Source organism: Centroberyx affinis, unplaced genomic scaffold (genome assembly GCF_046629955.1).
Source record: "Centroberyx affinis isolate AG114_WGS23_722 - 3 ecotype Tasmania unplaced genomic scaffold, CSIRO-AGI_Caff_v1 ptg000939l_1, whole genome shotgun sequence".
NCBI lineage: Eukaryota > Metazoa > Chordata > Actinopteri > Beryciformes > Berycidae > Centroberyx > Centroberyx affinis.
This window is the reverse complement of record NW_027279514.1, coordinates 272,501-287,118: the sequence shown is the minus strand read 5'-3', so window position 1 is coordinate 287,118 and position 14,618 is coordinate 272,501. Positions and strand designations below refer to the sequence as shown.

The 14,618-nt window shown below is 41.8% G+C and overlaps 1 protein-coding gene across 1 annotated transcript in view; it reads left to right on the top strand.

The window, feature by feature from the left end:
- Window positions 1-14,618, top strand: part of LOC139645994 (endoprotease bli-like) — a 160,580-nt gene that overhangs the window by 11,470 nt on the left and 134,492 nt on the right. Inside the window, exon 2 of the mRNA XM_071521882.1 lies at window positions 12,621-12,713. Within this exon, the coding sequence (XP_071377983.1) occupies window positions 12,621-12,713 (93 nt within the window). The remainder of the gene's footprint in view (window positions 1-12,620; window positions 12,714-14,618) is intronic.

Sequence of the window (14,618 nt, the reverse complement as noted above, 5' to 3'; positions counted from 1 at the left end):
GCTCCTCAATGTGTGGAGGGCGGAGGGAGCGAAATGGAGGCAGGTGTTGGCCGGGGGCAACGGAGAGGGCAACGCGGCACCAGCTGCATGCTGGGAAAGGCAACGCTTTGTTTCCTCGTCTCCTCTCCCTCGCTCTGCCTCTTTCTATTTCCTCATGCAAGGACAGGCGCGCACACCTTTTGCATATATGTACGGCACACACACACACACGGCTACATGTATGCACACACATACGCACACACACACACCCTGACTTCCTATCACACACCCTCTTTTGTCCCCCAATTTCATTCATTCCACTAAGCTTTTCTCCATTTTCCTTATCTCTCTCTTTCTCTCTCTCAGCCTCACACACTCATTCACTCACTCATTCACTCACGCCTATCTCCATCTCTTTCATTTTCGCTCACTCTCTTTGCTTACCTCTCTCTGCCCAGCCCCCCCCCACCCCAACTCACTCTCATTTGTAAATGGAGGAATGGAGGAAGAGAGAGAGAGAGAGAGGAAATAGAGAGAGAGAGAGAGAAAGAGAGAGAGCAAAGGCTCTCCGGCTGTTGACCGAGGAAGATGTGGAGGCGAAGAAGTGTATCCCTCCCAGGTGGGGAGCTCTAGCGGGAGATGGAGGTAGAGAAGAAGAAGAAGGAGGGGGGGAGGAAGAGGGTGAGGGCGAAGAAGAGGAGGAGGAGAGCAGAAATGATGCTACCACTCTCTCTCTCCTCTCTCTCTCTCTCTGGGCTGAGATGATGTATGGCTGCAAAGGCCACATGTTGGCCGTGTGATGGATTAAAGCACTTTGTAGGAAAATTACTGAGAGCGCCTCAGCACCCCCGAGTCCAGCCCTTAATAAAACTCTCTTCAATATTGAAATGGAGAGAGAGAGAGAGAGGGAAAGAGAGAGAGATAAAGAAGATAAAGGAGGGTGGTGGACGAGAGCATAGAGTGGAGGGAGAAACACACAAACATGTTCATACACAATGCTGTTATAGGCAACATGGAAGCTTCGAGAAATATTGTAAAATTGCATGTTGTATAGTCTTACTGGGGTTTTACTATAGAATATAATAGTGTTTTATCTGGAAAAGATTACAAAGATGACTTACAGTGATGACTTACAGTGAAAGTAAACTGTTTTACTTATTATTCACAGTATGAAAGCTTTGTGGATGAGCTTTTCTGACATGTATGTCAGTTCTTGCCACAGTTGTGTGTATACATTGTAACTCCAGTTTCAGTGACTTCCATTTTCTTACCTGAACTGAAGGTTTACTTGAGGGGTTAAGCAAGTGTCATGAACCAAGGGAACACAAAATCCAATCCGAAAACCATTGTGTAATTTGAAAATGGACCTCAGTGCATGTCAGTCTATAGCAGACTATTTGTAGATACATTTGCATCCAGAAGAAGCATTATGCTGAACATTTGTTGACAGTTAAATTAATTGTGAGCTCTGATGGATTTTGCCGCAGATAGGGGATTGTGTTTTGGATGTTGAGTGCTTAATTGAGTGGGACTAAGAACAGTAGTAACAGCTGTTATTACCACTGTTACAGCCCTATGGTATCTACAATATATGAGGCCAATATTAGCCTGTATCAATGTAATAACTGCTAGATAATGTAATAACTTGGTAAATTACCATAAATGTAACAACATTACCCCCTAAATTGATCACAGATGAAAACCTTGCTGATGTAATACATTCCCAGATAATGTAATAATGTTACTTTAATGGGTGTGGTATATTTTTAACTGATGATGTAATAATATTCACTAACTTGAGTTATTACATTCTTCTTACTTTTACAAGTTATTACTTTATTAGTGTTATTACATCAGTTATCCCTTATTAAGTAATCATCACCAGCTAATGCAATAATATGATGTCATTACATTGTCTGGGAATTTATTAAATTAACTGCTGCTGGTTGTCTATGGAAAGCCCTAAATGTGATATTTTAATTGGGCTACACACAAATATACATGAATATGTTTCATTACTATTATTATCAGTAGTAGGCCTACTAATTTTAGTGTCCCATGATGGTCTAAATGCTGTTTCAGAGGCTTTTCCTGAATAATATTTTGGGGGAAACACTGAATACTGACATGAAAACTGTCAAATACAGTATAAAGATATTAAATATTAGCACAAAATAAGGGATAGCGACAGCTCAATCCAAACAGTGTCGGTGTCAGACTTCAGAAACCCATCAAACCCTAGTATCTGCAATATTTTTTACTTTAAGATGGACTGCAGAACTCTTCAACACCCTGCTCCCATCCCCTGAGTTTCCTGTCAATACTGTAACCAACAAGGCTTAACTGCTCACCCCATTTAGCCCCTAGCATCCCTCTCCATCACCCAGCCCTCCTCCTATCTCTCCGTTCTGGTTCTCCGTGGTATGGGCTGTGGAGGCCGGGGCCCCTGTAGGGCTGTTAGTATACACACAAGCTGCTGTTTTCTCCATAGGGTGGGCCGCCTCACGTGGCTCTCACACACTGCTTCAATGACTCTTGATGTCTCTGTTTGTTTTTGTTTATCCTCCATGCTGTCCCATCCCTCCATTACTATACTTTTTTCTCTTTCTTCTCTCTCTGTCTGTCTGTCGGAGGCTGTCAGCAGCAGCAGCAGACCACGCAGATGCAGTGATTGATGCTTTATAATGGTGAAGATTCAAAGTCCAAACCTGCTGAGCTCACAGTGGAGGCAGTAGTGGAAATGAGGGTTAGACACTGATACTTTTGGACTGAGGCTGCTGATAGCTGATAGTTTGTGCTGATATACAATATCTTTAAAGGTGCTAAAAATTAGAAAGACTATGACATAGAACATAGGCAACAGCAGTAGTGACATCATGTTTCCTCAATATGATGATTGTTGATGGCAACATCAAACATGCAGAGACTGCAGTAATGCCTTGACAAAATGAGAAATTAGTGTACAGCATTTGCTAATAACATTTACAGGTTTGTCTGTCAAAAGAATGTAGGAAGATCACACTACAAAATATGCACAAGATTTTCAAAGCAATACAATTTAAAACAGCAGCAAAAATCTAAAGAAAGTCATTAAGTCTGTCTTGTCAAAAATAAAAGGCATGGGTCTTGTGGGAGCTTTGATTGGTTTGCTGCTTGCAGTGACATTATCTATATACACTGAGGAATGTCTTATGAATCATGCTGTAATTTGTGTCTCAGATAGCCCTGTCTCCCCAGCTCAGTCTGATCCTTGTCGGGCTCAATTTGGTCCTTGCCAATTCAGATTCAGATTGATGATTTCAGACAAAGTTGGAGCCTGTGTTACACTTATGATTGCACCTTGTCATGAGACCTGATATTCTCTGTCATCCTTAGGGATTCAGCAGATTGTCTGGTTTCACATGACTTGTTTTATTACAGGTTCCCTTCGCCTCGCCCTTTGTCTTAAAACCACAAGGGTTGTTTATTCTACCTTTATCCCATATGAGTGTTTTTGGATAATTCAACAGATTACCATTGTAGATCAGATGCCCTGGTTCCTGTCTATCCACTACCTACACACGCCAGGATGTTTTGATGTTAATGCCTGCTATCCTGTTCATCATGTGCACTACATTGTAAGAGCATGATGGAAGCTTCTGCATAGGTGGAAAGCACACCAAATTCAAAGCCATACTCTTTCTTAATTTTGAAATATCTTCCTCAGGTCCTGCGCTGTCAGGTGGTCCTCTTTTTTTTTTTTTTACATGTATTACAAAGAGTCTTCCCATTCAACAATTTGCAAAATATATACCAGTTTGACATCTTCCTCTTCAATTTGGCGTTTTTAATATGTAGTTTAAGTGCTACTAGTTGTATTTGACCATTTTATCATTAGGGCTAAATGTAAGTAAACATAGGAAATACTGAGACTACAGTAATTCAAATTCATAATTTAAAGGGATACTGTGACATTTTGAGTTTGAGTTTGTTATTCCTCTTTATCACACACAGTGGTCTCATACTTCAGGTTTAGAGACAGACATATATTGGACAATTCTGACCTGAACGACTTATCTTGAGACATTACAGTATTTATGATGTACATATTCTCTCAATTGTCGATATGTGTTTTGGTGAGGATATTTTACAGCTATGAAAGGCAAAGTTTACAAAGTCTCATTTTATCAATTTAGCATGAACAGTCGCTCATTAACAATGTTTTTTGTCTCTCATCCGCTGTAAAATTATCTTTTCATCAATGGGAAGATCAGAAATCAAGCCTCGAGATTCAAGCCAAAAGATTCAGAGCGTCTGGTGTAATCCTTTTTGTTCAAAGCAATATTTTGCATCATTGCACTGTCTGCGTTTTTCTTTTCCAGGTAGGTTGTAGACTCATCCTTGATTTCAAAAGCCGGGAGCAATTTGAGATCCTCCTGTTGCTTGTCTGTAGCTGGTATTTTTATTGAAACAAATTTTGATAAAATTCCATCAAAATTGCAAGTTCATATGCTCTCTTGGGGTGGACTTTTTTTTGTCCATAAATAAATTACACAATGAATTGCGACGTAACAGATCTGTTGAATAAATAATGACGTACTGTAAAGAGTCTTACCTTTTTTTTTTCTGATATAGCTCCGTTCTGCATTCAGGAAGCCTATTTATGTGCTTCAACCCAGCTGATGGAAACACACCTAATTAAGGGGGGGGGGAAAGCAGAAAAATTTAATGTATTTTTGTTTATATTGGAGGTTGTTTACCTCATAATGATAATGGAGGTCATCTGAGAATCATCTGAGAAGGTCATAGTTTACCCATTTTCTTATTCACCACTACATCACTGGATACAAGCTTAAAAGTTACAGTAGGCCTCTGCAAAACAGCTCCATTGCCCAGTTAAGATCTAAACTGAAACTGAATAAAGAGGCAAGCTGCATAGTTTTTAGTTTGTGTATGTGAAGCTTAATTCGGACCTCTCAGCCTCCAAGATGAACAACTGTTTGCTTTGCAGATGTTTCTATAAAGTGATGTTTAAAGTTAATTTCAGAAAATGATTGTATATTTACAAAGGTTCTTTAGAATTGTCTAAAAAATACAATTTGTAAAAGTTTAACTTAATGGGAGTTATCTGCACTGTTTAAAAAAAACCCAAATGTTTGACCAAGCAGACTGTGTTCAGATTCAGTTATGATAATATTTAATGTCATGTAACATCCTCAAATCTCTTTCTTTTTTTTTTTTTTTACTTAAAATGTATTTACATTTACAACCCAACATATTATTTATTTATTTATACCAGTTGACTAGCTGGTTAAACTAGCTAGTCAACTTGTCCTTTAACTTTGATCACTGTGAACTGTATATGTGCCATACCACATATACATATATATGTCTGTACAGAGACATCGACCGCTGCAACATTGTGTATGCAAGTAAGGTCAAGCCCAAGTGTTGCCTTCTTGGAGCTTTTCAACATTTTTCTTTTTCAGCTGTAGTACTGTTATGCTGCTCCTCGGCTCCTCAGTTCTCAGCTCTGTTGTCTCTGTGTCCACTCCTATTACAAGCACAAAGACCTTGAAGACGTTCTTCTCTGTTTTCAGGTCAGAATCAGTAAAGAAATCAGTATAGCAACACTGAGTTAAAGCTTTAAAGCCCCTAACCTGGATTCAGAGTAAAGTGCCGCCTGTGGCATCGAAGTCACCACATTCCTGGCTTTTTTATGCCACAGTACAGACAGGTTTTTTTTCAGTCTCAAATTGATCGACTAGCACTTGATACATAAAAACTGACAGTATTCACATCAGTAGCACCACCTCACACTCACACAACGTGATTTATCACTTAGTATATAAAATATAGGATACAAAAAATGCGCCTATTTGTGATACTGAAGAGAACAAAGACTCTAACACACTCTATGGCATTTAACTTTACAGCCATTTTGGCCACAGTACATTAGGAATTACAGGATTTTAGGCTGCGATCACACCTAAAGTACATTTGCTTTGGTCTGAACTGTAGTGGAAAAGTTTACTTTGCTACATTTTTGTATTTGTTTAGTTTAGGTTCTTATTGCCCAATTACAAGCTTGTAAACAAAAGTCACATGACTCACTTGTTAATTGGACAGACCTTTGGTAACCTGTCCTCCCACCAGGTTACAGTTTGGTGGTGAGGGGAGTTCTGTCGTCAGTTCATTTAGTTATGCTAGGCTTTCCAAACGTGAATATAGTGCTGGCTATGAGATATCAACATCTGTCTCCTCATACCCATAATACCTTGCATTTTGGGGTCTTTTCCTGTAGATGGTTCAGATTACTTTCTCACTCCTAATGAACCGCACTACAGTTCTCTTAGTTATTTGGTGTAAACAGAGTTTAAATGGCATCGTTCTAACCTACCAAAACAAATAAAGGAGTTCTAATGCTCTAGAGTTCAAATAAACCACTCCAACGTGCCCTTTGTTCTGTACAGATGTAGTTTGAATGGGTTTCATGGATCCTAGTGTCATGGGTTTACACATCCCAAAGAAAAACAAAGTTCTCTGTCCACAGGACAGCGACAACCATATATACAACCAAACTTTTAATACACAGGAAAAGCAAAAACACCCTCTGGGAAGTTTTCAGCAACTTACTCTTTCAATGGCAGTCCCGCTGAATTCTTGCTCTTTTCATCAGTGCCTTGGTCTGTGGTTTGTTGGAGAGATTCAGTTAAGCTTTTAATTAGCTTACATTACATACATTACATTGCTCACACTGGAGCATTTAGTTTTATCCTGTCATCTGGTCTGGTTTTTTCTCCAAATAGAGATATTAAATGTTCACTATGATGCTCAAGATACACAAAATGATGACACAAACCCCAACAGTTTTCAAACAAACTTCTTAATGTGATAATCTTAGACTATATTTACATTACATATGACTTTATATTGCATGCATCATAATTATCTGTCTGTACCCAGTCTTTTTGACTTCAAACATTAGTGCTTTTTTGCAGCAACTTACTGAAGTCCAGATATTACCTTTTGGAAGCTTTACAGCACTTTTCTCATTTCAGCGGCAGTACTGTCATGCTAATCCCCTCTTCATCAGCACCCTGGCCTAAGGTCAGTCGTTGGAGAGATTCAGTTAAGCATTCAAGAGATTCAGTAGAGCATTTAGATTCATCCTGTCTGTCAGCTTTTATACCTCCGTCTGGAGGTCCAGCTGGATGGTCGACTTGTCCTCAGTCCCATAAGAGGACAGTAGTTCAGGATCCTCCAGTTGCCTGTCTCCATACATCAGCATCACATGTTTACAACCTTCACATGCTTTAGAGAAACCCCAGAGAAGGAATTTGAGTCAGTTAACTGTTTCTCTGCAAAGCCACTGATTCAATTCCCTGCACTGATAGGAAAGTGTTTTCCAAAAGGTGTTTTCCAAGTTTTTATAGGGCAGTATACTAACAGGAAGGGCTTCTATAAAGTTAAATTCTAACATGACAATGCATAATTAATAGTTTTTTCTGTATTTGGTGTGTATTTGTATATATGTATCTGTATTTGATTACCTGCTCCAACATTGCATTGTAGGCAACTGATGTACTGTTTATAACAGTGTAGGGAAGTATACACAAGTCCAAATATTACCTTATAGAAGCATTTCGGCTATCTTCTCCTTTAGTTGCAGGTGCCCAGTTCTATTGATATTTATATGAAAACATTTGAGATTTATTTTTTTTACCAGAATATGTATGTCATATTCATTGTCATAGAGATGAGATTGCCCTAGTTTAAGTTCAGGTGTGGCAGCATTTTGCATGAACTTGAGTGAATGCAGTGGCAAATTGCTGTCTTTCATTCAAACCGCAAGTACCGGTACACCTTCAGGATCACTCTGGTAACATGCTAAATGGAAAGGCTTGACAGGTTGTAGGTTACAGATGAAACTTTGACAGTGTTAAAATATAGTATTTGTGTGATTATTGTCTTTGTTGATCCTGAAAAGCGCTGAGATGCCAGTAATGTCAACATTACATTACATGACACCATAAGAAGAGATGAGACAAGTTCTTAGATAAAGAGCCAGTGCATTGCCCTACCAGTCTTTACATGCAGCCACTTAAACAGGCCAAGGGATGGGCAGTAACATTTTCAATTACAGCTACTGAAAAAGCACTGTAACCAGATTACATGTAAATACTCTTAGTATACTGTATTAATAATGGGTAGGCTGTATAGCAATACATTGAAACTTTCATAGCCCACCATAATGTAATTCAAAATACAGATTCATTTTGATACAGAGTTTAACAATACAAAGGATTTGTGCCGTTCTAGTGGTTTAAAACACCCTCAGACTAATACAAATAACTAAATATAGTTTTAAAAAAAACTATAGTTAAAATACTAGTAGAGGTGGCAGAATGGCCTGTGGTTAGTCTCATAAGGTCACAGGCTTGATCCCTGCCACAGCCATTTGTCCTGTTGAAGTGTCCTTGAGCAAGACACTGAACCCCCACTCATTGGCCCTGTGATGGACTGGTGACAAAGTCCAGGGTGCTTCCTTGCATTCTGCCCAATGCATACTGGGATAGGCTCCAGCCTCCCCGTGACCCTGAATAGCATAAAAAATGAATCACTGAACAGTACTTGCTTTCTTGTTGCAAAACCTGCTTTTACTGAATGTAAAAAAGGCTCGTACAGAGTTTGGTAAAAAGGCGTTTCAGTTCTCAGCCCCTGTGGCATGGAATGAGCTCCAGAAGGACGTGAAATTACAGGAGCTGGTCTCATTGAATGATTTTAAAGCAATGGTTAAAGGTATGGAGGAAAGTGGAAATTGTAAATGTCTTTAACCATAGTTTAAATTGCTTTTATAATGAAACATTGAATGTTTGTTAATCATGATGCTGCAATGTAATGTGATGAAATGTTTATTGTAGCATCTGTAGCTTTGTGCTGCTTTTTTGGCCCTCTTGAAAAAGAGATTCTTAATTTTACTTGGATAAATAAAGGTTAAACAAACAAACAAACAAATAGTAGTGAGACAAACTTTGATCTATATGTGGCGCAATACTCCAATACTGCAATACATTCTTGCAGTATTGTAATTATACATTGTGTATCCATTTCATGAACATTCATGGTGAAAGTTACTAACGTTAATGAGAATGTAAAATATGTAATGTGCACTCAGAAGAGCGTGCTGTCTGTCACTAATTAGCAAGACTATGCTTTGCTTCACATAGACTTTTCCCTCTGACAGTCCCTATAGTCATATCTACCATATTAATGACAATTTGTTGAAGACACAGAGGGTAAGATGAAAACTGAGGTTTAATGAACAGATTGTTTTCTTTCATAAACTGTTACAGTAGTAGCATGAGCTTTCCATCAACAACCAATGCTGGATAGATGGTTAACATCAACTAATGTTACCTAGCTGGCTGGATTCCCAGCTACATGATCTACTTTTTATGGATCCACTAAGTAAAGATCTATCTGTGACTGCAACCAGCTAGGACATCCTAATTCACGTTGAGCTTAGTTAGTTCATTTTGCAATGATTCGAGCATATCTGTGTGTGTGTGTGTGTGTGTGTATCTGTGTGTGTGTGTGAACACTCTCATGATTAGTGTTCTCAGTGACTGGCTGGCTGATGGGGTTGATTTGTCCGACAGTGCTGTGTGTCAGGCAGGCTCAGCGTCCGCACTGGAGAACATGAGTGAAGGAGCGGATAATTGATAGTGACAAGGCGCTCCCAGCCTTAATTGCTGCTGGTGAATTAGATTACCTTTTCAAAGTGCCTTCATTAGCAGAGGGAGAGCCATACCAATGGTCCCCTGATTGGCCTCATATTGTTTTGCTGTGAACCTGCTCTGGCAGGGCACTGGAATGTGTGTGTATGTTTGTGAGGTTGTGTGTGTTTGTTTTGGTTGGTATGACATTGCTCACTAATTTTGATGTACAGCTGTAGTTCTTATTGTCTGAGCGTGCGTACATGACGTACATGCAGCATCAAATAATCTCAAGTTGATAGGGTGGCAAGTTCAGAAGGAAGTTTTCCTTTGCTTTTCTAGAACATTCCCTATTAGATCAAACCAACACATGGTCCCAACTCCATCCATACACTGGTATGTGCTCCATCCTGCGTCCAATATCCAAATCCCCAGTTTCATCCGAGTGTCTCATCGTATCTCTATCCCTCTTAAATTCCCAAAAGTCTTACTCTTGTCCTGTCACCATCCCCAGCCATTTGCATTACATTTTTGGCATTTAGCAGGCACTCACATACAGAGTGACTTCCAGTGAGTGCCAAAGTAGAATAAGCTGCAAGCTTAAGCTGTATTTGCATCAGCAAATACAAGCAACCAAACATCAGGTGTGCAAATATTTGGGCCTTACTGCCCTTACAGTATTCCTGATGATCATGAAAGAGTGAAGTGCAAGAAAAAATAGTAAAGTGACACTTTATTGATCCCCATTGGGAAATCATCTTTCTTTCGCTCCCTTCCACATTGAGGTCAGAGATCAGCTTCAGCCACAGCGCAGCACCCATGGAGCTGGTCGAGATTCAGTGTATTTGCTCCGGGACTCTTCAGCAGGGTCGACACAGGAGCCTGAACTCGGATCCTCCAGCTGAATGGCAGTCTCTCTACTCGGTTCGCCGCCCTGCTGCCGATATCGAAATAAATGGAGTAAGAGCTATGGCAAGAGATAGAAGGGATTTTTTCGAGAGCGAGCGGAGTGAGTAGAGAGGGGTTATCGTTCAGCGGGGTAGACTTTGGCATGAGCTACTTCTTGAAAAGATGAGTTTTCAGCCCAGACCCTCATCCAAAAAGCTCACCCTCCTCTCCTCCCTTGTTGCAGCACACGTTTCAGCTCCAGCCCCCCCCCCTGCTTTCTCACCCCATTTCCACATCTATCTCTAGCCACAAGCCCATCATGGCTCCAAGTTCCAACCACAGTCTCCGACACCCCCCCCCCCCCCCCCCCATCCCAATATCCCCCATTCCACTCCCATGCTTCATCCTTGCCCCAGCCAGCCTACACTCCCCTACCCCAACACCCCCCACCTCGAGTTTAATGGAGTGTGCCGGCGTCGGGGGAATCGTGCACGTTCAGTCAGCTCAGCTGGGCTCAGGGCTGCCAGCGTTATAAACTTACTGTGTGATTATTGTCAGAGCGAGACTCCTCTACCCGGGAGGTCTGCGCTGATGGGTAGTATGTCACCGGGTACAGCCAGCCATGGAGGGTGGGATGGGGGGGGGGGAGAGCAAAGGGAGGCATGAATGGAAGGGGATAGGAGTTGAGGGGGAGGGGAGAGGACAGAGAAAAAAGATGCAGAGAGAGAAGAGAAATACTGTAGGTAGGGAAAGGTGAGGTAGAGGGAGGGAATGAAGCAGGGATCCAGAGAGGCAGCATGGCAAAAAAATAAAAGATGGAGGAAGGGGAAAGAGCGGGAATGAGGGTGGAGGGGGGGGGGGAATCGTCGAAGGAAAGAAAAAAAAAAGGCCAAGCCGAGCAAGGGAAGACTGATGTGTACCTATCGCAGCAGACAAAGAAAAAAGGGGAGACACAGAGGGAGTGATATAAAGGGAGAGAAGCAGAAGAATAATGTGCAGGGAGAAGAAAGAGAGGCAGTAGGGAAATCAGCAGAGAGAGAGAAGAGAGAAAGGGAGAGACAGGGAGGGAGGGCGAGTGGAAGAGAGAGAGGCAAAGACAGAAATTAGAGAGAAAATTTTCAGGCGAGCGATGTGTGCTGTGATTGTTTTCTCTCTCTTTCTCTCTCTCTCTCTCTCTCTCTCTCTCTCTCTCTCTCTCTCTCTCTCTCTCTCTCTCTCTCTCTCTGTCTCTCTCTAAACGGTCGGGATGTGGCCTGTATCTGCCGGCAAGAAGGAACTCAATTTGGGACAATTTACTCGGCAGTCTCAGCCCTGATGCACCTCAGGGACAGAGAATAGAGAGAATGAAAGTGAAGGAAGATAGAATCAGCAAGGCACACACACACACACACACACACACATGCACAAACACACACGTACACACGCGTACACACAAAGCGCGCCTCGCACACAATTGCCGCCGAGTAGATTTCACTTAGTTAGTTCTAACTCTCCCAGGCGGTCAATACGATTGAGTTTATAAGGCTTGGAAATGAAAAGCCCAGGATAAGGTTAGATAAACTGTGTGCTATTTGATTTCGGCCCACCTCTTAGAGCAAACCCACACAAGACAGATGGCCGGGGGGGAAATGCTGAAATCATGTTGTGCAAAGGGTCATATGGGTGATTAAGGTTGAATACATTATATGTTTGACCTGCTCACACTGTACCTGTACTGGTCTGTCTGTAATGATGAACTGAAGAATGATTTGATTTTGAACTGAAATTCAAAATGCAATTTTTATTTAAATTCGTTTTTCAGGTTGTATTTCTGATCATACCTAGCATTTAGGAGGACGAAACAGACAAAATGTCTGAACAAATTGCATGGATGATGGAGTCATGGAGCCGCATAGAGTCTTATTGGGTGTGGAAATGTATGACAAAGGATCACAGGAGGTGACAGAGACTCAAGTAGTCAAATATCACATCAAATCCCATATCCCGAAACCATTTAAATCCTGAACTTGAGGGCCTCTATTCCCTGACCACAGTGTTTGTTTTCCATGCTGACAGATTGGCAGCCTGGAGGGTCTGTTCACCCTGAGAGACAGCAGGGGGCGCCCCGACCGAGCTGCCTTGGAGGAGATACTCGCAGCCACAGCAGGGGTAAGGGGCCTTTAACTTTGTACCACAACACATGCATTCTGCTGTCTAATGAAATCCCCTTCACAGGTGAGGATCTGGATGAGTGGATGGAGCTGCGGGTTCTACAAAGACGCCAATACAATATTTGTTTTGGCCTGACTCGCGCCGTCTGTGTAACGCAGCGGGAAATGGATTTGTAACTACAGCAAATGAGAGCGTTCAGCTACTTAAACGTGACTGTTGGATACATTTAACACGGCCACGTCAAGGTGAATTCACACTCCAGCGTTGGTTCTGATTTTACACAGCATGTATATGCAAATGACAGTTCATTTGACTGGCGTTACCGCTTTAATCAGGGTCTAGTGTTGATTAGAGAGAGGGGAGAAAAAAACAAAAACAAAACACAAACAGAGCCGCGCGGTGTGTAAGAGCTGAAAGATGTTTACCTTGCTTGTGTAGACGCCTGTTCCACCCGATATCACTTTGTGCCCCCCCCCCCCCACACACACACACACACACCTCCCCACCCCCCCTTCCTGCTGCTCACCAAGCCGTTCTGCATCACCCTCGGAGCATACAATACAGCCTCCTCGCCCGGCTCCCGTTGCCAGGGAAACCGTCACCCGCGGAGACATCCCATGACAGCACGGGGTGAGGGAGGAGGGACGAGGAGGAGGAGGAGGTGGAGATGTGGCTCCGGCCCTGTCCCTTTCCCCCAGAGTGCACCAGAGCTCTGGCCCTTCACCAAACCGTGACCCTGCAGCGCCTTCAGTGACACACTGAAACACACACACATGAAAATGCACAAAGCAACAGTGTCCTGACACACACGCGTACCCACACACACACATGTATTCAAGTGAGAGAAAGAAAGGGAGAGAAAGTATAGCGGAGAGAGAAGAAGATTCCAAACTTTCTGATTCAGAGTTATCATCTGAATCAGCGTGCGTGTGATTAATTGAAGTAATTTATGCGCAATCTCCAGTGACTCCATGTATGGTTCATGATTTCATTAAACTGTAACTTTAATTACTTTTCTACCATCATAACTTTAGGTGAAAATGAATTTGCACCCCCAAAATGTCCCATATTCGGTAATGAGTCTCAAATTTAATGGATTGCACAAATAATGTTCTGGGATAATGAACAATTGCATACTTAGACGTTGCATCCCTTACTAGCCGCTGTTGCATTCTTAATTGCCTTTCCACTGAGGTCTGTGTTTGCTGGCTGCGTTGCTGGTTCATGTGAACGGACTAATCTTGCCCAGTGAGAGGTTTTAGTATGGAGACGAGGAAATACCTCTCTGATATCACTCACTCTAACCCAATTGGATATTTCCTCTGTTTGGGAAATCGTGTCCTACGCCTCAAACCAATCAGACTAATAGAATCTGTTTTAATTGCATTTTTTTAGGTTGAAAACAGTCAATATTGTAATAGGTTTATGGAAGACGTATTTACGGTGGGTTATGTGTGGGCAAACACAATTAGTGTGTTAGCTACAGGAGCTGGCCTGCTGCCAAAGCCTGAGATATACTCCATCCACCCACCTCTGACCAGGCCTCTGTCTATATAAACCAGCCTGCTGTTTCTCACTTTGCATCAGGCAGTGTATTTTGCATGGCGGATGGGTTACATTATAGGGCTCACTAGTCGCTGCACTAGACGACGCTTAGTAAACTGCCAGATTGAGACCTGGTCAGTGTTAGTTTAATGTTTGCTTCTTCTTTAATTTGCTTTCAAATGCCTGCCTCTGAGGTAATACTGCAATAGTATTACTAGTTAGAGAAACAGGCTAATATACCAAGGCTGGGATCACACTTAATGCACTCAATGAGTTACTCTCCAGTAGAACTTAATTTACTTCAAATGAGAGAATCTGTTACAACTGCATTATTGTGTAGCAGGTGGATTGCGTTGC